We start from the raw sequence: 22,504 nt of genomic DNA on the forward strand, positions 1-22,504 counted from the left end.
AACATTTTAAAGTAATTACTTAATTATTTAAGCTATGTGATTTCCAAAATGAAATACTTTGGCAAATTTATTCCTTCTTTATCTTAAAACAGTAAGTGTGAGTACTTGTTTAAATATCGTATCCTGCAGGATAATGAAAAAATGCACATGTTTTACTTATAATTATATTCATGTATGATTTAATTCCTTAAGAAAGTTCAGTGATCATGCTTTTAAATAAATGCATTTCATTCTGACAAAAAGTATGTGATTACTTGACTAATGTTTCTTCACCTCTTACTAATTTAACCAGAAATCAACATTTTCTCTGAAATAAGCCTTAATTCTTTGTAAGTGTGCACAAGATTTTTAGACTCTGTTTATAGAATTGCTGGCACTTCAGCTCACAGAAGTTAGTTAATAAAGAGAATGACCTTTGGTAACATGTACTACATTAATTCCTTCTGCATCTACTCTCCCCAAAATGGCAGGCTTGGGTGAAAACTTGTTTGCAAGAAATTCAAAAATTCATCTGTGGGGAAAAAAGAGTATCATCTTATATAGAGCAAGCAGTTTATATTACATATTATGTTTTATCTTGTTAAGTATATTCAACTCCAGTCAGAGTCTTGGCTATCTATATTATAAAAATGGTGAGGCTAAAGATGACAGCTTTATTTGGTAGTCCTATCCCGCAGTAAATAATGACTCTACTCCACAGTCAAACACCTCTATTTCATAGAATCAAAGCCACAGATGATTTTCACACGCCAATCCAAACACATATATACATACATAAAAAAATTAAAAAGGGCCATGCATATTAAACTTTTGAATGAAATAATCATGGTCATAGAATAAGGTTTATTTTTCTGAAAACATCTGTAATTCAACTTATTGTAGTATATATCTAGCACAACCAGTTGGAAAGCATCGTACACATTTTTCTATTGCCCTATCACCAATTACCCCCAACTGAGTAGCTTAAAGCAATGTCCTTTTTTTTTTTTTAAACTAACGGTTTTGTAAGTTTTGTAAAATTCTGGTGTGTAGCATGGTTGGATTCTCTGTTACCATCTGAGTTTCTGCTGGGCTACTTTTCTTTTTTGAGGTTCAAGAGAATAATCATTCAGGCTGTGAGATGAATTCAGTTCCTTTTGGTTACAGCATCAAGTTCCTCTTCTTCTTGTTGGCTGTCAGTCAGGGACATTCTCAGAAGCCAAAGGAATTGCGAATCACATAGCTCCTCCACCTTTAAAGCTGGTAATGGAGAATTTCTTACGTGGCAAATCTCTCTGGCTTTGGATTTTTTACTTCCTTTGTTTCTGAGCTTGAGACCATTGTTATAAAACACCATCATCATCATCAGGGTTTCTGAGAGTCAGGCTTTTAAGGCCCTAAGTCAGGTCGTAAGATAGGTCTAATTGTGATTTGAGCTCAGGATCTCTGCCATTGTGCTCTTGCTGCCCGTCGGAATCAGGAATTTGATGGGTCATCTACTTTGATGTCCTTAAATTCTCAGTAGCACTCTAGAAAATCCCCTTACATTCTTTGAGTGAAGGTTAAACATTCTGCAACAGGGAACTCCTGGAAGGGTCAATACAGTCTCATCCCCAACGCTCTGATAAGTTCTAATGACCCGCAGGCAGGGGACACCTGGTCTAATTTGGACGGATCAAGAAGACATTCACAAAGATGTGAGCCCTGGCTGGGTAACTGGATCCACAGGAGGTGACCAAGTGAAAGAAGGAAGACATTCTAGACAGAAGGGATCACATGGTTAGTGCCTGGAGACGGGAAAGAGCGGTGTGGCTATGGAAGTGGCAAAGAGTCCTTCAAGGACATGGTTTTGCTCTACGTAGTATGCAGCTCAATCACACCCCAGTGGGGGACAGATCTGGACAGACTGCAGGCAGAAGGATGAGCTAGAATGTTACTAGAGTCTGCAGAGAATATGGCCAAGGCGTAGGCATATACAAGTCCTCAGACCATGGGACAGAGAAGAGCAGTGCATGGCCCCCAGCCTTAGAGGGAAAGGCTGGCTTACAGCGCTGCCAGACCAAGAGCGTGCATAGGCTGAGACCTGAGCAATGGGCAGAGCCACGTAATCCCAGCTGGCCAGGGGGTGAGAGTGAGCTACTAAGCAAGGGGATCTGATCCTGACCGTAAATAAAGGGCATCATCTGGATGAGTAATGTCCCTGACTCAGGTCTGGCTGGTTCTGAGGAATCCGGGAGAAAGGATGGAACCAAACTTTCTCATGGGAAGAGAGTAGGTTCCAACAGCATGGAAAGGATTGGGCTGGAAACAGTGAGGAAAGCCAAGATAGGAAGGATATAAGGCACATGGTGGGTCCGCAGGTGCCAGAAGAAGCACCAGTAATTCCTCTGTAGAAGAACAGTAACACTTAACCCACTCATTGATCTGAATTCTGGAAGCCTCAGTACCCACGTGGATGTTTAGCAAAGTCTGTGAAGAGTCAGAGAGGCTACCATGTTCCTATTTGTGCTACGTGTGTCCTGGCTGCCTGGATGCAGGGGCTGACGAGCTGTGACGCGGGTAGCTCCTGCCTCCCCTTCTCCAACCTCTCCATGTTCTCACGTGTCCACTCGTGGACTATTACACTGTAGACTGCTACAAATGCACACTAATAAAAGTTGTTCAAAGAATTTCAAAGGTCAATGTGATGGCCAGGAAGAAGGTCTTAGGAATCAGATAGAGAATTTCCTATCATCAGTAAAAGGCAGGAAAACACTAAACTCTATTTACTAGCCATTTTTACCACTTACATTAAAAAGTCTGAAAGACACTTGATTTTCTTTCATTTCCTCTAAGAAGCTCTCTTTTCCCCTCCCTAGTATCCCTAAGAATTAGGAAACAACATCTAAAGTATCAAAGGCGTCTTTACCTGTTCTCCCTTTTCAAAAAAATTGTTTATATTCTATTTAAAAAATTTTTTAAAATATTCCTTTTGATGTGCTAACTAGGTTAGTCTATTGTGCTTAATAAAGACTGGAATTTCCAAAGAAGAATTTCTGAAGCCAAGCAAACAACTAGGCTATGATAAATAAAGGAACAGTGGAAGCTATGTATTAGACTTTCCTCCAGTGAATTATCAGTAAATTGCTTGTATTATTCAAGTGCAGATTCATACATTAGAGATTTCCAATATACAAAATAATCAGGCTTAATGAAAACTGACATCATATAGCTATCTGACAAGGAGAAATAATTAGGTAGTGTCATGTGCACTTAGCACTATAATTTACTACTTTTTTTTTTTTAACCCAGGATTATTGTGTATCATGGGCTGAGAGCCAGGGGTACAGGATATAGAATAAAGAATCAAAAGTTGTCAGGGCTGGGGCGCCTGGGTGGCTCAGTGGGTTAAGCCACTGTCTTCAGCTCAGGTCATGATCTCAGGGTCCTGGGATTGAGTCCCACATCGGGCTCTCTGCTCAGCAGGGAGCTTGCTTCCCTCTCTCTCTCTCTGCCTGCCTCTCCCGTCTACTTGTGATTTCTCTCTGTCAAATAAATAAATAAAATCTTAAAAAAAAAAAAAAAAGTTGTCGGGGCTAATTTTTCTGTCTACGTCTGTAGCTCAACGTGGGTTCCATTCAAGATACCTTGGATGGAAAGAAGATACCTAAGGAAAGAAATCAATTCAATCAAATCAAATGAGGGAGGAGGAAAGTTCTTAAGAATTAAAAAGGTAGTCTCATAGAGGCAACCTCTGAAATGCAGCCAGGTCGAATGGGAAGTGAGCTAGCATGTTTATCCTTTAGGAACAACATGGCCTCTCTGCTGGGCTACTATCTCTCACCACAGTCCCCTCAACTGGCTCATAACCCACACAGCCACCATCTCCTATGCCTGCCATCAGATGTCACCCATTTTAGTACACTTATCTCACCTTCTCAAGAGTAAGACCAATTTCTTACAAGTCCGTCACGGGATGAATCAGATTATTTGTTTCTGACCCAATCAGAAGTTGGAAATTGAAGCACAGGATGTAATATTGTTCCCTAGACCTGTGCTGAGCTGGGACTGGGGAGTGGAGGGGATGAAATGAGATAAAAGATGTACAGTGTGCAAAAATATCAAACAGAAAGGTAGAAATAAGAATGGAAAAAGGTAATCTGACCAATAGAGAAACAGTGGGTTGAAAAGCAAAATAGATGTCGATTCAGTGTTGTGCGTGGACCTAGGAACCTAACAGTCTTAGCTTCTCAGGAAGTAGGAAAAAAACCTCACCTTTAACCAAAAGCATTTAAAAAAAAAAAAAAAAAAAAAGAATCAGATGGGGGTGGGGGAGGTGTATAATCTGTGTCTTGGATTTCAGAAGAATTTAAGACCCAATCTGCACACTGGTCTTATTCCAAAATGTGGTTACAATTTGGCTATTACAAATTCTTAATACTTTTTCTTCAAAAAATTGATGTTCAGTTAGCCAGCGTATAGTAAGGAAGGGCACTTGTGATGAGCACTGGATGTTTTATGTATGTGACGAATCACTAAATTCTACTCCTGAAATCAATATTCCACTATATGTTAACTAGAATTTAAATAAAAATTTGAAAAAGGAAAAAAAAAGCTCTTCAAATATGTCGAACCACACGGAATGAATCAAATACTCATTTATAAACATTATTTTTCTCCTTCCTCAGTCTTACCATCTTTAACCAGTCAATCTTCCGAAAACAATTTCGAGGAAACCCAATGCACTTTTTTGTTCTGTTTTGGTTTGGTTTGGTTTTGGTCCATTCTCCTTTGGTTAATTTGGGTGTTTGGCCAGTCTGTTTGAGGAATCACAGCTACTTATAACCTAGGTACTTGGATGCAGAGGTAGATATGCTCCCGCGGGTCCAAAATAATGTTTTGTAATAGAAAACGATATTCTGTCCAAGCAGGCTAGCCTAACAAGAGTACAATGATATCCATGTAGATTCACCATTGTTAAGGAAAAAAAGGAACAATGTTTAAAAGACTGATGGCAAGTGATTCGAATAGGAAACATTCTGACTACAATTGCACTCTTACCATGATAAAATATGTTAGAGCAAAAGATACAAGGACATTTTAATTCTTTTGTCACAGCAGGTGGCTAAGAGACTCACGCTCCTCTCTGAGCACAGTGGCCATGGTCCAACCTCCATCTATGAGAGGCCACGTGACTTGTTTGCACCAATGGATTGTACGTGCAGTGATGCAATGGACAAAACAACTGACAGTGAGGTCATAGGGGATGGCAAAGCCCTCAAAAGAGAAGCTGGTCCTTAATAACTGTGGGAGGGAAAGCAGAGAAGCAGCCCCCTGACTACCATCCACTACCTCTACCTGTTGCATGAATGAGGCACAGCTATTAAGTTACTATAATCTTGACCTGCCACAGCAAGTTTCCTTCAAGAAGACAACTCCCTTAAAATGTGAACCTCAAAAATACGACATAGAACAAGATAACAGGAAAGTACAATGCATCACTGAAAATGACAGTTGTGTAACTTTGTTTCACACAACACACACACACACACACACACACACACACACACACACACATTTTTAACATGAAAACATGGTCCTAGAGTTGATAATTTACTTTGTGGTCCAGTGATTATGTTTTGTTTTTAAACATTTTCAGACCTCAAACCAACCCCTCATTGAATAATTATTCTGTCTATGAATTCAAAATATTTTTACCCAGGAGAATTGCATGCGTGGCTGATATTTGAGGCACAATTTTGCAACTTAGTATCACACGGAAGCAAACGAGACAGGTGACATCGAAACGTTCTCTTTCATTTCAGGAACCTACACCTCTGGCTCATTTAGAAAAAAAAAAAAAAAAAAAAAACGGAACTGAGAGACTGCGATATGGCATCTCCTGATTTTCCAGAGAGTTGACTCAATGCAAAGCCTTCCTTTGTGCAAAATTACACATAATTTGCATTCAGGGCAGGTGTTAATTTTGTTAAAAAGAGTTTCAAGTACAAATCAGGCCATTTTGGACACCTTTTGAACATCTTAAATCAGATTGGTTATAATTCCCTTCCAACGTCTCACTGAATGTTCCAAATCCACTGCCAGGTTTGTAAGGAGAAGATAAACACCACCATTTCCTTTCCCTGGCAGCTCCCAGCCCAGAAGTGTACGGAGGCAGGGTGCCCAGTACCTGATGCTGCTCATGCTGCCCGTCTCTGATCCAAGCTTGCATCGCTCCAGCTGGCTGGCGACGATCTGGCGTTCTGCCTCCAGCTCTCGGGTCAGTCTCTCAAACTGTAATTCCTGAAATAAAGCCACCAAAAAGATTAATTCTATCATCCACTTGTAACGTGGAATTCACATCAAAATGACGTGCTGGTCAAAGGGGAAAAATGACATTTGCCGAGATGCTGAATTTGAGAAGCCGGGGATGTCACTGTGAAATCCAAGAGGGATTGGCACTTCAGACGGATCTGAGTATGTGTCAGAGTCCTGGGGTCTGCTGGCTGGTCTGCTGGCTGGCTGGTAAGTGATTTAATCTTGGTAAGTATCAACTTCATCATCTGTAAAATGGGTTGATAATACTTATTTCCTAACGTCGGGGCAAGGATTTAATGAGGCACCGACCATGAAAAATCAGCCTGGACTATTTGGCAGATGGCCAGCACCTGACAGATATTAATTCTCCTCCATTGAAATTGTAACATGCAGTAAAATGTTAAAAGAAACAGCTTTTCTACCATTTGGAATACTGTGTTTAATCCCCATAGGCCTTCTAGCTGCCTCTCTCTACTAATTCGACCCTAACATTACTTGTTACATATTGTTGACTGAAGAGAAATCACGCTTAAACTTCTGCTTCTGTAGGCTTTAAATTTCAGCAGAATGGGAATGATACTGATCCTCCATAGCCTAATTGCTAAGTGAATATCCTCTGAGATATTTGCTGTATCACCTTAAAACAACCCCATTAAACCAATGAAGAATGCTTCTACAGATCTGCCTGATCCTGTTAATGGATCAACGTTAATGAAGAATAATTCAATCAGTATGTCAAGTATTTTAGCTGTTCCAGTTATAGGACTTTTGTACCACATTTCAATCTTTGTCTTATTTTTCCATGCACTTAAGTATTTTAATAAACATACTTATAGCAAAGCAAGTATTTAAAAAAATATATTTTATTTATTTGAGAGAGAGAGAGAGAATGCGAGAGAAAGGGAGCATGAGAGGAGAGAGGCTAGAGGGAGACTGCCCTGGGAGTGACCTAGGCTGAAGGCAGTTGCTTAACCAACTGAGCCACCCACGCACCCCCAAAGCATGTATTTTGACTAAAAACATTCAGAAGAAGTTTTTACAACATAATCAAACTACATTTGATTTCTTTAAAAAACAAATTACTGGGGCGCCTGGGTGGCTCAGTGAGTTAAAGCCCCTGCCTTCAGCTCAGGTCATGATCCCAGGGTCCTGGGATCGAGCCCCGCATCGGGCTCTCTGCTCAGCAGGGAGCCTGCTTCCTCCTCTCTCTCTGCCTGCCTCTCTGCCTACTTGTGATCTCTGTCTGCCAAATAAATAAATAAAATTTAAAATAATAATAATAATGATAAAAAACCAAATTACCTGCACAGTTTTGTTTGGGGTATGGGAAAACAAAAAAGCTGGAAAATACTGACAATACAGGTCAGTGTGGGAGAATGAAAACTCCTAACATTGCAAAGATTTGTCTTCCCAGGAAAGAGGAGTTGATTGTTTTTGCTATCCTGAGACACTCTTGGGTGATAACCTTTGAAAAGTAGGATACGGTGTGTCCTCCGCATACATGAAAGATTCCCTTGTTCTTTTCCACAAGAGCAGATTTCTTTTCTGTTAACATTATTTTGGGGAACTAAGTAAGAAACACTTTAAAAGGGGACCCAGGATGGCTCAGTGAGTTAAGTATCTGCCTTTAGCTCAGGTCATGATCCTGGAGTCCCAGGACGGAGTCCCACGTCAGGCTTCCTGCTGGGGGGGGGGGGGGTCTGGTTCTCCCTCTCCCTCTGCTTCTCCCCCTATTCATGCACTCTCTCTCGTTCGCACACTCTCTCTTTCAAATAAAAATATTAAAAAAAGAAACATGTTACCCATGAGAGCTCAACTTTTCTCTTTCAAGTTCTAAAACTAAGGAAGCATGCTGTTGTGGGAGCTCATATCTTTACCCTTACATACTCTGAAGGACAGCAAAGATTATTTGTAAGGAAGAAATACCAACACCTCTGTCAGAATGCATGCTGTGCCCCTAATCTCTGCTTCTTCTTCCAGCAAGTTCTACAGCTTTTTTTTTTTTTTTTTGGGCAGCTCCTTTCCACAAAAATATGCAGGTTCTAAAAGATTTTCATGTCTACGCTTTATATTTTATCTAGAATCTGTCCTAACAGAAAACCAAGCTATCCCTTTAGAACGGTATCACCTTAAAAACAATATTCAAAGATCATATAGAATTCCTCAGAGGTAGATGGAAAGTCATTACGCGGGTGGGTGTGGTCTCACTGCACGTTTCCTCCGCATCAGGGTTAGGGAGGGAGGTGCCGAGACACCCTCATGCAAGCTGCCTTCCAAACCCCGAGTCACAATTTTCAGGCTCCTTATCACTTTGGGTAGATCCGCATTTCCATCTGGCATCCTTCCTCTGTCTGAGAGACTTCCTTTCATGTTTCCTGGAATGTGGTTCTTTCGGCGAGGAATTCTCTCAGCTTTACGTGCCTAACAACACTGTTTTGCCCTCATTTTTGAAAGACGTTTTGTCCTCTTGTTTATTGTTTCTGACAAAAAAAAACACACCATGGTATTCATGTATTTGTTTGTCTATACAGTGTTTTTTTTTTCTCTGCCTCCATTTAAGATTTTCTCTTTATCCCTGGTGAACAACCTGATGACAACGTTCCCTACTATAGTTTTCCACATTTCTTATGCTTGGGGTTCACTGGGTTTCCTGGATCTGTGGATTTCTTTTCCTTTAGATCTGGAAAGCGTTTAGTCATTGATTCCTCAAACTGTTTCCCCTTTCCCCACTAAAATGCCTCCTTCAGTGACTACAATTACATACACAGTAGGTCACTTGGAATAGGCCGACAGCTCAGGGATTCTTTGCTCATTTTGAAGGTTCTTTATCTCCTCACTCTGTGTTTCATTTTGGATAGCAGCGTCCATCGGTGTCGAGTTAATCACTCTTGCCCCCTGCAGTATCTGACCCACTCTTAATCTTGTCGAGTATATTTTTATCTCAGACATTGATCAATCAAACACCTCTAGAAGTTTCACCTGGGTCTCTTTTATATCTTCCATGTCCCCAACCTTATGAACACAGGGAACATACACACAAAAACTATTTTAACGTCCCGACTAGCTAACGTTAGCATCTGGCTCAGTCTCAGCCGACTGATCTTTCCCCTCAGTACGGGCCCTGTTTCTGCTCCTCCTCACGTATGGTGATATCAGTTTGGTTGAACATAAAACATCTTGAATTTTACCTTATGGTGCTCTGGGTATCTTCATATTCCTACAGATGTTTTAAGTTCTGTTCTGGGGCACAGTTTCTTGGATGCAATTTGGTACACTTGGGTCTTGCATTTCAGATTTGTTTTGGGGAGAGAGAGCAGCACTTTGTCCTCGGCAAATTCCTCTACTTTACCTAGGGGGATCCTTCTAAGTACTCCGTGTCCAACGGATTCTGGGTTTTCCAGTTAGGCTGGTAGGTGCAGGCACGTACTTCTGGCCCCTGGTTGGTAGTGTTTCCTCCCATCCTTTCAAATGGTTCGTTCCCTGCCCCCCGCGACCTCCTTACAGACTCAGGATGCTCAGGTCTCAGATGACGGTAGAAGTGGATCCTCTGTAGATTTCAAGGGTTCTCCTTCTGAGCAGCGACCACCCTTCTTGTATTTTACCCCAAACTTTCTAGTCCCTTTTCCCCCCTGGCTGTCAGTGTTGTCTCCTCAGTGCAGGGAATCCCCTGGACTCTGTAGGTCTGCTTTTCTACACTGTTGTAGCTGGGGAAATGGTAGGCTCACCTTCTTTGCTTTGTGTCTCTTAGAAACCACTTTCTTCACTCCTCAAAGTTCAGAGTCTTGAAAGCTGTTGTTTCATATTGTCTGTATGTGTTGTTGTTTCAGATGGGAAGGTAGCGGCAGGCTCCTGTTACTCTATCTGAGCTGAAACCTGGAAGGTTTTTAGGAATTCACAATTTTCCTTCCTGTTTGATGTATAAAAGGATATTTTCTGCTATATTTAAAAACTCATATTAAATGAACTACTAACCAGACAAATACTTAAGCTTTTACATGTTCTCTTCAATGTTACTCACTAGTATAGGATTAAAAACAAACAGCTACTTTTGTGTGACTTGCTTGTTTTATTTATTATGATGACTTAACTGTACTGACATTTTCTTTATTAAGGAAATGGGTATTAGTATGTTCCCTTTTTAAAATATCCACTCAATAAATGTTTACTTTGTCATCCTGTATATGAACCAAGAAAGTAATTAAGTGAATTTTCCCCTGTGCTTCACTGAGGAATACATAGTAAATGTCAAAGTCCTCAAGGAGAAAGAAAGTTTCTCTTCTTCATCTAAAATCTTGTATTTTATTCATATATAACAACACAAAACATAAAAATAAAATGGGAAATAAGTTTTTATTGAGTACTCACTATTGAGTGCCTAGTTTTTAGGACCATATATAAGGCAGAAATTTTCCCTGCTGTGTTGCCAATGTATCTAGTGTCTAGAGCAGTCTTGGCACATAGTAGCTACTCAATCAATATCTGTTAACTATATACATCTTCATGGACCCAAGTGCTCTACATGTATTACCTTGTATATTCATAATAACACTGCTATTTCCTAGGTTTTTTTTTTTCCTTACTTTACAAAAATGTTAAGGTGAAAGGCTTAGCCTTGGGGAAGAAAGAAATTCTTCCTTCAAAATAACAAAGAGAATGAGATAAAGGATGTTGTTTAGGAGGTCTGGACAGACAGAGGGGGTAGCATTAGAGTAGTTAATGAATATTCGTTGGACTAAATCTTCCCTATATTTTCAATTCTTTTGTTTTAGAGGCCATGGAAGTCCATTAACATAGAGGGCATGTGATGCCAATATAAACTATCAATTTCATTCATACTCAGATTAAGACCTGTTATTTAAAGAATTTTTATTTCTTTGAACTCTAGAGACCAGGATCTGAAATGCCTTCTGCTTTTTTGCTCACATTATAGTCGTTTCCTACTTTACCCCAACTCAAGGGTCTAAAGGCTTATGGGGAGTGCTGTTCTCACCATAATATATCACAGGTTGGGAACTCTCTGGACCTATTATGCTTGGAATTGGAAACTGACCTTAAAATTGGGAGGTAGAAGAGCTGCAACTGTTCTCAAACTCAGAGATGTGTGTGGCCTAACAGCACCCACAAAATCACCTAGGACATCATCACAACAATGAAGGAGCTTCCGCTCCACTGTGGCTACGGAAGCTGTGGTGTAGGCGGAAAGACGACATTCTCCAGTTCTGACTCAGTTTGACGTCTGGAGGGATGACTGACCCCTCAGAATTGAATAATTCCCTGGGTTTCTTAGAGACTTTGAGGTAGAACATTCATGAGACAAATGTTGCTAATAAGGCCAAGAGGTACCCAAGAAATCAACTGGAAAAATAAAAGTATGTGGATAAATTTCATGAAATTTGTAATACCAGTTACAAGTGAATATGTGTTACTAAATTAAGTCAGTGGAGGGGAGAACTTAAGGAAAGATAAGAAGAGTGAAGAAAGGGGCACCTGGGCAGCAGAGTTGGTTGGGTGTCCAGTGTGGTTTTAGCTCAGGTGATCTTGGGGTCGTGAGATCAAGCCCACCTCAACGCCACGTTCAGTGTGGAGTTTGCTTGACACGTTCTCTCCCTCTCCCTCTCCCTAACAGCATGTGTGTTTTCTTTCTCGCTCTCAAATAAATAAATAAATCTTAAACAAAAAAAAAAAAAAAAAAAAGGAGAGTAAAGAAATGTCTTTGGAGATTTTGGATATGGAGTATAGAAGGAACAAAAGAAGCTTAAATAAATAAACAAATAAATAAATAAATAAATAGGAGAATCATGGCAAGGCAATGACCACGGCATGGTCTTCTCCTGGGAAGCTTCAGCACGGAAGTGGTGGTGTAAATGGAGCTCTAAGAAGTGAAGACACCAGAAACACAGGAAACAAAAGCACAAATAGATAAGCAGGATTACATCAAACTAAAAAGCTTCCTTTTCTTCTAACAGAGGAAACAGCCATCAGAGTGGAAAGGCAACCTACAGAATATAAAAGGAACTCATACAACTCAGTACAAAAAACAAAATGGACAAAGTACTTGAATTGACATTTTTCCTAACAAGACATACAAGTGGCCAACACGTATGTAAAAAGATGCTCAGTATCACTAATCAAGGAAATACAAATCAAAACCATAATGAGATATATCCCCTCACACCTGTTAGAGTGGCTGTTCTCAAAGGAAACAAAAGATAACAAGTACTGACAAGGATGAAGAGAAATCAAATGCCTACACGCTGTTGGTATGAATGCAAACTGGTGCGGTCACTATGTAAAACAGTGAGGAGGTTCCTTAAAATAGTAATAATAGAATTACCATGTGATCCAGGAATCCCACTCCTGGGTGTATACCCGCAAGAACTAAAACCGGGATCTAGAAGAAATATCTGCACTTGTGTTCACTGCAGCACTAGTTTCGTTTTGTTTTAAAGAGGAAGAGGGAGGGGAGGGTGAGGCCCAGGAAGAGGAGGGAGAGAGAGAGGGAGAGAGAATGCCAAGCAGGTGCCACACCCAGTGCAGAGCCCAACGTGGGACTCGATCTCACAACCCTGAGATTATGACCGGAACTGAAATGACGAGTAGACACTTACCCGACTGAGCCACTCAGGCGCCCCTTCTGCAGCAGTATTCACGACAGCCAACACATGCTGCCGTTCAAATGTACAACAGACAGCTGCATAACGAAAACATGGTAGATAGACCCTTACAATGGAATATTATTTACCCTCCGAAAAGAAGGAATTTGCACCATCCACTTCAACATGGATAGACCTGGAAAAACATTTTACCAACTCAAAGATGTCAGGTGCAGAGGAGAAAAGGCACAAGACTCCATTTATCTGAAGTGTGTGAAAGAGTCAAGCAGAAGAGAGAACGGTGGTGGCCGGGGACTTGGGAGTGGGGGAAATAGAAAGTTGTTCAGTGGGTATAAAGTTTCAGTTATACAAGGCAAACAAGTTCTAGGGATCGGCCAGGCACATGGTGCCTACAATTAACAATACAATGTGGTGTGCTTAAAAATTTGTTAAGATGGTATATCTCACACTAAATGTTCTTATCACCAAAGAATGGATAAATAAATAAAAGTGTCCTAAACTTTTGGAGGGGATGGATATGTTTATTACCTTCATTGTGGTGATATCATGGGTGCATGCATATGTTCAAACTCATCAAATTGTGTCTATTAAAAATAGACAGTTTATTTTATATCAATTATGCATAAATAAAATTGTGCCCCAAAATGTGATGCAGAAACTGTTCAGAGAAATTGGGACTTCATGGGAATTAACAATAGGGTGTGGATTAAGAAGACACCCTTTGGTAAGGGAAGTTGGAAGAAATAGCAAAGTAGTGATAGAGAAAATAAATCTCCCCACTATGTGGAAATTATCTTGTTTTAGAGAAAAAGTTTTATAAAAGTAACAGATAAATGATACCAAAGTTCATTAAAATTTACTAAGAGCCAAATCTAAGGATATTCACTCCTAGAATAGCACATCATTGAGTCACATAACACACAAGGATTTTAAGAAAAAATATCATATAGTTTCATAACTTTTTCCTAAAGAGCCTAAATTAACAATTAATAATTAATTCAGCTTAATTAAATGTAGTTTATTAAGTGTTTTTAAAAGGATAAAAGCATATAAAGACTCTTGAGGGGGCTTAGCTAACTCAGTGTGAAAACTGAAATCAGAAAACATACAGTTTTATTAATTCCATCAATAAATAATTTACTTAACATTGTGAAATCGCACCAGTGGGGACTATACAAGCTGGGTTTGAGAAAGTGGAAAAGTTTTAGACTGAATAATGAATTCAGTAAGTATGGATTTGCCACAATTTCACAAATACGAGAAGATGGAAAAGAAACTGGACGGATGTGGGGTGTGGAGAAGACAGATGAGCTTCTAGGAAGTGGAAGACATTTTCTACAGAGTAGATTTGATTGCTAGAATCCAGTGACTTAAGATTCAAACTGACTATACCAACCCCATGTCATGGGAATGTGGACTCAGCACATGTCCTGAAACACAGTTTCGGGCATCAAAACTTTTGTCAACCTCATCTCCTGTAGAGGTAAAAACTAGGGGACCAGCACCTACTCAGACACAAAATGGCGGTGCTGGGCAGTCTCATGTGTGCAACAGAATGGTGGCAGGCGAGGAGAAGAAATGCAATGGCATTTGAAAGGTCTGACCATGTTAGTGAAGGCCCCAGGGTTCTCTCTCTCTTGCTCTCTTTTTTAAAGATTTTATTTATTTATTTGACAGAGAGAGAGAGATCACAAGTAGGCAGAGAGGCAGGCAAAAAGAGAGGGGGAAGCAGGCCCTGCACTGAGCAGAGAGCCCAATGTGGGCCTCAATCCCAGGACCCTGAGATTATGACCTGAGCCAAAAGCAGAGACTTAACCCAGTGAGCCACCCAGGTGCCCCTCCGGGGTTCTCTTAAATGAGCTCTCAAAGAAGGCCTGTTAGGTTAACCTAGATGACAATAGAAAACCTATTAATGAGCAACAGGTCTACCTTCCTTTAATGGCCAGCTGCTGTCATCTCTACTTCTCAGGAGTGTCTAAGGCTATTACCTGTGATCCAATGATAATCAGTTTACATTTTTGCTCTTGCAATTTTTGTATTCCATTACAATGTTCTCTTCAAGGGTCTATGTCCTTCCTAGACTGTGAGTTTCTTAAGCAAGAGACTAGGTCCGATGTCATCATTTTATCTGTTAGCAAAATGCCTGATATACAGTTGGAACTAGGTAAATGATGAATAAATGACCCAAGATTCTGGTTTCAAGCTTCCTGGAATCAAATAGCCAAACTGCTTGTCACAAAATAATTTTTCTCAAAATGGGTATTTCATGATCATAAATGAATCTGAGAAAACTTCCATAGGACTTCAAAAAAATCAGCAGTTCTATAAAATGTCTCCATCATATGTTATTCTTAGAATTCAGTAGGCTCATTAATTGTAATAAAAATGTGCAATCCTTACTTGAAAGAGCTGTTAAAGGTTTATCTAGGTGACGTTTCTTTTGCTTAAACTTTGTTTTGCCTTTTTTTTCTTTCCAGTCAGTTCGTCTTTGATTTTATACACATATAAAATATATAATTTATATATTATATATAATTATACATGTTTTATACATAATTATATATAATTATACATATCACATATATTATATAATACACAAATGAATAGGTGATATAAAAATATAAAAATTATATACAGAAAGAGAATCTAATGGCTGCTGTATTTCTATCTGTATAAGGAAAGTAATTGTCATTGCTGTTTTCAAATCAATCTGTATATATACAAATAGAAATGGGTAAAATATTTGTCAAGTTTCTTCTTCAGAGGCAAGCACGTTTAACTCCTTTTTCTGATTTGTATAACCATATCTCCATTAATTTTCCAATATTATTTCTTAAGCTTTCAGTTATAGGCATCATCGATTAATTTCCCATAGTGGAAGATGAGGATTTCACTTTATTTCCCCCTCCGCCATCGTGTGTAGACACTTCTCTGTGTTCCCCATCCAACTAGACTTTGATGTTTGGTAGAACAATATCACAATGCGCACGGTTCGTACTATGACTTTTTTTTTAACATAAATATACATTTTGTTTTCTCTAAATGAGTGGCTTGTCTTTTTTGTTACTGTTGTTTGTTCTGCTGCCTATGTACTTGTCATGAATCAAAACCAAAACTTCCCTTGATAGATATAAACTTCTCCCAATAAATCAAACACAAGAAATAATGTATCAGTTCCATCTATTGAAGAAATCTATTCTGGTGTCTTCCAATCTGCTCTAGTCGGGCCGTTTTACCCAGCTATGGTCGTGGACCCTCTCTCTATCTCCATCCTGGAGATTTCCTTCGTCCTTCTCTTACGTGGGTTTCCTCTTTCTAGATCTGCTGCTCTCTTCATTTTCCTACTTTATTTCCTTTTTGGGTAGAAAAATGCCTTTCTAGGGAGAAAGAGAGTGGGAGGCAGTTTTTTGAGACCTTGTATATCTGATAAGTTGATATATATCTGATATCTGATATATATCTGTATATCTGATAAGGCTGGTTACAGAAGAAGAGAATTCTAGGTTGGAAATAATTTTCCATTAGAGTTTTGAGCTAGTGCTTCATTATCTCCTGTCTTCCAGGTGTTGCTGTTGAAAAGTGTGAAACATTCTGAATTTTTATCTTTTTGTGTGAAATCTGCTTTCATCCCTCCCCAGAAAACGTGTATCTTTTCTTAGTCCCTAGTGTTCTAAAATTTTATTGTGATATGTCTTGATATAAATCTATTTTTAGACATCTTCAGAACCGTTAGTGGGAACTTTCAATCCAGAAACTTACATTACTCAGTTCTAGGCTATTCTGTAATACTACTGAAAACTTCTTCATGTTTTCATCCCTTCTTAAAAAATTCTTTCTTTTTTTTAAAGTCTTTAGATGTAAGATCTATATCAGTCGCGTAGGCTTCTTATTTAAAAGTATTTCTCTTCTAGCTGCCCATTTCTTTTATGTTTCACTTCTACTTTCTGAAAAGGATACTCAATTTAATCATATAAGTCTCTAACAAGTGGTTGGTTCATTCATGTAATTATACTTTAAATTTCTAAAACCTACTTTTCTGTTCTCTGACTAGTCCTTTCCATTATCATCCAGTATTTATTTTATGTGAAATCAACTTTTTTTCTCTCTCTGTGATATTAATGTTATGTTTTCTTCTCTTTGCATAGTTCCTGTTTTGTGAGGATTTTCAGTTTATTTTAGACTCTGTCTTTCATGTTATAGGCTTTCGAACATATCAAGGTCTCCAGCGGGCTACTTCTATTTGAGTGGGAATTCAGAGAGCTGATCAGACTCTTGGTGAGTAGAGCTGGTAAGCTGTGCTCTTCTAGGAAAAGCGCTACATGATTCTTCCATGCAGAACTCCAGACGAGGCTCTCTCAAGCTCCAGCTTTGAGTTTGAACATGTGTTTGCCCCTATTCTGAAAACCGTGTATGGGTAGAGGCTGGGGGCAAGGTGAAAAGGAGAGCCTCAAAATGTAGTAAGTAAAATTTCACTTATTCCCCCTACCAACTTCCAATACCCACTTTAATGCTATTCCTTGTACCTCTGAGTTAAGAGACTCTAATTTCATCGTCTTCAGATAATTCACCTCTAGTCTTTGCCAGTGTTGGGTGGAAGCAATCTGTCTAGCTGTGTATGATAGGGTCATAATTTAGGGGCTGACTGATATTTAAACAGATTTGCAAACAATCTCCTGTTTGCAAGCTAGACTTCATGCCCCATATGCCCACTCCCATAAACATCTGCAAGACTTTCCTTATAAATTGGTTTATGCTCTTTTCTTCTCTACTGCTTAGGACTTATTTTCTTAGATATGATAAATTATTTACCACCTTGTCTATGTACCCTATTTTAGCAGTTCTAAGACTGCTCAGTTCCAAGATTTTTCACGCGTTAATACCTCTGGGTTTCCTCTCTCTTAAATTGATATGACTTACATTGGATAGTATGTTATAGTTTAATTAGAAGTACTTGTTGCTTTCTCCAAGGGTACATGAAGTAATTCTGAGTTGATGGCCATGCAAACATGGTGACATATCATTCTTTATTTATCCATTCTCTAAGTTGGTGGTATTATCCCTTTTAAAAACTCTCATTGCCATTTTGGTGAGGGAGCAGATATTAAGAAAGAGTTCAATTTACCTTCTTTGCCTGGAGGTCAGTTCATTTTTCTAAAAGAAATTAGAATCCTCAGAGCAAAGGAGTAAGAGTGAACCTAAAATGCCCTTGGCCTTTGTACCTAACCATTTGCTGAAAGGCCTGAGCAAGAGTGTTTTACGTTGTACCAGTTGGTCTTCCTACTTCCCCTCAAGCATGACCGTGTCCCAAACCAGGTGCTAATACCTGGTTCTCAGAAGCACCAATGCCAACACAATCGTTCTAGCTCTCTATAAAATGAGAGAAGGGAAGATCACCGCTCTCTCTCTTCAGGCTCTAGGATGCAGTAATTTCCAGGACTGTACTTTTCTGTCTTCTGGCTGGAGTCCTTTTTCAAAAAGGATGAAAGACCAGTTTTCCACTGTGGAGATGACTTTTTGCTTCCTAGTGCCCCGCATCTCTGCATCCATCAAGAATGTGTGCCGTCAGATAATCCTAGGTGACCTTTTGTCCCACACCACCTTTAAATCCCACTTCACATGAGTGAGTTGACTTCATAGCCACACACTCCTGGCAATGTTAATTTCATCCCCTTGAGACACGTTCTGAAGCCAAATCGAAGGGAAGGTGGCACAAATGACAGGCTAATGATAGGAAGCTCACAGCAAAGTGTCCAACAAATCTGGAAGGAACAAAGCCATGATGTCAGGATGGAATGGAACAAATCAATGTCAACTGTAAGGCTGTGTAGACCTCACTGATGAGTTGAAAACTATGGCAAAGAGCTGTCTGCGAAAGTTTACAGAACTGACAGATTAATGTTTTAAACAACCACAGTGTCATTCTGGGTCATCTAGCAAGACAGCAGATGACAGGAATCAGCACCCTGAAGCAGAATCATAGGCACCTTTCCAGAATGGTTTCAATAAAATAAAAATATAAAGAAACACCTCTTTCTGACCAACACATTCAGTCTGTAGGATTCTATTGGCTTTGTTCTAACATGTTATTTTACCAAATGCTTTGTTATCCAAATAAAGCATGTTTATCGCAGTTTACTTAATTCATCTACATAACAGGACTCCATGAAATAAAGAAGGCCATAGTTCTTGGTAGTTTAAAATGATGTAAAAATTCACTGGGTTTCATAAAAAAAAATTAGCGATATTATTATGGACTCTTAACTATATCCTGATAATCTCTAGATTTTTTTTTTTTTTTAAGAGAGAGAGAGAAAACATGCTCTTATGAGCAGGGGTAGGGGAGGGCAGAGAGGGGAGAGAGAGAATCTTAAGTAGGCTCCACACTCAGCATGGAGCCCAACGTGGGGCTCCATCTCATGACCCTGAGATCATATTCTGAACCAAAATTAAGAGTTGGAAACTCAACCGACCAAGTGAGCTACCCAGGCACCTTTAGCACTTTTTAAATGCCCAGTACAGAACCCAGAGCTACAGAATAAAAATTTATAGGTAATGAGGTCCTGACCCATACATCTTAAAAAGTTTCTACTAGTGATTGTAATGCCCATATCTGCTTGGGAATGACCATCCTATGTATGATAGTAGCACATAAAAACAATATCCAATATTTTAAGTATTTACCTACCATGTATCATATTCCCTTAAATGCTTTACATGCGCTAATTTTTCATTCCTCACACTGATCCAATAAAATACTTCATTGTCTGAGACATCTCAACCTTAAAGATATTAAGTAGCTTCCCCAAAGATTAGATAGGAGTAGAACTCAAAGGCTAGCTCTAACTGTTCAGAACTCCATTGCCTCAAAAATCTAGCATTATTCAGGCTCATTGCTTTATTGGAGGCTATAGAATCAGGAATAACAGAAACTTCCTTAATGAGGAATGACTGTAGCTTACCATTTTATGCTCTCTCTTTTTAGTTTTCCTTGCTTTTGTAGAAATAAAATATTGGAATTATTATGTCCAACCACTGGAAGAATTATACTCATTGTACTGTTCACATTCACACTAAACTGAAATATATCCTTCTAATAATGATCCTTAACTTGAAGAGAGCCAATGTGAAACTCCAAAACACCCAGTGAGGCCAATGGGGATGGGGAAAGTTATGCTCAAACGTCCTTGCCTATGTTTACAACACAGTGACAAAAGCAGCCTTCCAGTATGTATTTAAGGGTGAAAGAGAAGTACTAAAACTCTAGACTCTGCCAAGATTAGTGGCTTGCATTTCCTCCAATGGATTTTTGCATGTGCTCACTCTGGGCCCACTGCTCCAAATATCCATTTCCTCCTCCCCACTCTTCTCCTGTTCTTAAGTTTGGGAAAAGTGCTTTTGACTTTCAGTTTTATGGTGTTGAATCTCAACGTTTACTTAATTACCATCTGTTCTGTATGAGTACATTCCTGGCCTCAAGCTCACTCCTGACACACAACAAGAACCAACCACCACTCTCATTGCACAACAATGCTTTATTGAATTCACTTAATTACCTGTTTGAGTTCTCTCTTGGAACATAAATGTCTTGATGGCAGGGGTCATGCCTTTATGTGATCACCTTCCTCTCACCTAATATATAGTACATTCAATAAATGATGAATGGATTGATGGATGAATGATGTAATATATGACCTCAAAAAATACAGTTTGGGTCAATATGAGAAAGTGTATGGACATAGAGCCAACTCACTCAGGTGTCTGACAAAATGTAAAAGATGAGTTTAAGTGATTTTGTGGTATTTCCAATGATAAATTTCTATATTTTTCCATGAGTTGTGCTTGTACATTCACTCTCTCTCTCTCATATTATATATCTTTTATATAACTAACTTGAAGTATAGAAAAAGATTTATTACAATAATTCTATTTAGGACAGAAATGTTTGATTGACAAAGGGCCAGTATTTATCCTTTCTCAATCCATGCTTTTGTGGAAGTTAAATAGCTAGACATTCATTCTAGGGGAATAATTCTTTATGAGCTCATTACCACACACCAGCACTATTTTAAGTGACCTACTGTTAGTATTTTACTTCGTTGGCTTCTCCTTTCTTCCTGAAACAAATTCTTCTTATGGTTTTCAATACACTCTTCTCCTGCCTTCCTCCCCACCTCTCTGGCTGCCCTTACTCAATATGGATGTCTCCTGTTCTCTTAAGCTACTCTTTCATTGGGATTTTTAAAGATTTCTACTTTCTTAGACTTTTTCTAAATAATCTCATCAATCCCCACAGCTTCAATAACCAATAATGGTGTACATACAAATGGCCACTGACATCCACTCTGGAAAACCCAGAGGTTCATGTCCCAAACTGACATTACAGACAATCTGCAAACCTGTTCACACCCTGTTGTTTTCCTAACTCAGTCAACAGTGCTCTCATTTACCCAAGTTACCTAATCCCCAAATGTGTTTATGATTCTGCACTTTGTCCTCTCCAGCCATACACAATAAATCATTAAACACCACTGTGATATTATAATTTATAATAAGAAATACATATATTAGTTTTTCAACCCCATTTCTGTGAAAGTGAAAACCCACTTTTACAGAGTTCCTCAAACTCTTGACATGTCCTAAGGGGTAAGAATGACATCGTGTCTTTTTTTTAATGTTAATGAAAATTCAAATTTTGAACCACACCAGAAAATGGGAGTTGGTTGCCAGGAGAACCAACAATGTAACTGGAGGGTAGGAATTTTCAGCCCCAAACTCTGGAGCCTCTAGAAAGGGAAGAGGGGCTGGAAAATTGTGTTTAATCATCAATGGTCAATGAGCTGATCAATTGTGCCTAGGTAATGAAGTCTCCATAAAAACCCAAATGATGGGGTTCAAAGAGCTTCCAGGTTGGTGAACATGTGGAAATTTCGGGAGAATGATGCACTCAAAGAGAACACGAAGCTCTTGACCCCCTTTCCCCACACTTTGCCCTGCTCTGTTTGCTAGCCATGTCCTTTTAATAATCAAGCAGTAATACAGTAAGTAAAATGCTTCTTTGAGTTCTGCAAGTATCTGTAGGAAAATAGCTGAACCCAATCTATAGTTGGTCAATTCGTTAGAAGTACAGGTGACAACCAGAACTTGGCCCTGGCATCTGAAATGGGTGAGGCAGAGAAAGGGGCAATCTTGGAGGACTGAGTGGTTAACCTGTGGGATACGCTGCTGTCTCTGGGTAGAAAGTGTCATAATTTAAAGACAGTCAGGTAGTGGCAGATGATTGCTTAGTGTGGGAGGAAAACCCATACTGGAATTGAGAGTGGAGTTGTAACCACCAAGTCTATTCTCCAATCTGTCCATTACCCTCCACGGTTACCACTCCAATTCTAACCACCAGTACCTCTTGCCTGGAGACCTGCACACATTTTCCTAGAGTGTCTGCCCCTGTTCATAACTGCGTTCAGTCTGTTCTCCATAACGTAGCCAAAAGTCATCCTTAAAAAAATTAACACATGTGATTCTCTTATTAAAGTACTTAGAAAATTGCAGTGACTCTTTATTTCCTAAGAATAAAAATTAATAGTTATTAACATCTAACCTTTCAGTGGCTTAACAGT

At 39.2% G+C, this 22,504-nt stretch overlaps 1 protein-coding gene across 5 annotated transcripts in view; it reads right to left on the reverse strand.

The window, feature by feature from the left end:
• CTNND2 (catenin delta 2) overlaps positions 1-22,504 on the reverse strand; it is a 902,904-nt gene that overhangs the window by 563,377 nt on the left and 317,023 nt on the right. For all 5 annotated transcript variants that reach the window (XM_059416913.1, XM_059416910.1, XM_059416915.1 and 2 more), the window contains one exon: positions 6,149-6,261. In XM_059416913.1, coding sequence (XP_059272896.1) covers positions 6,149-6,261 — 113 coding nt within the window. The remainder of the gene's footprint in view (positions 1-6,148; positions 6,262-22,504) is intronic.

The sequence above is a fragment of the Mustela nigripes genome, chromosome 12 (assembly GCF_022355385.1).
Source record: "Mustela nigripes isolate SB6536 chromosome 12, MUSNIG.SB6536, whole genome shotgun sequence".
NCBI lineage: Eukaryota > Metazoa > Chordata > Mammalia > Carnivora > Mustelidae > Mustela > Mustela nigripes.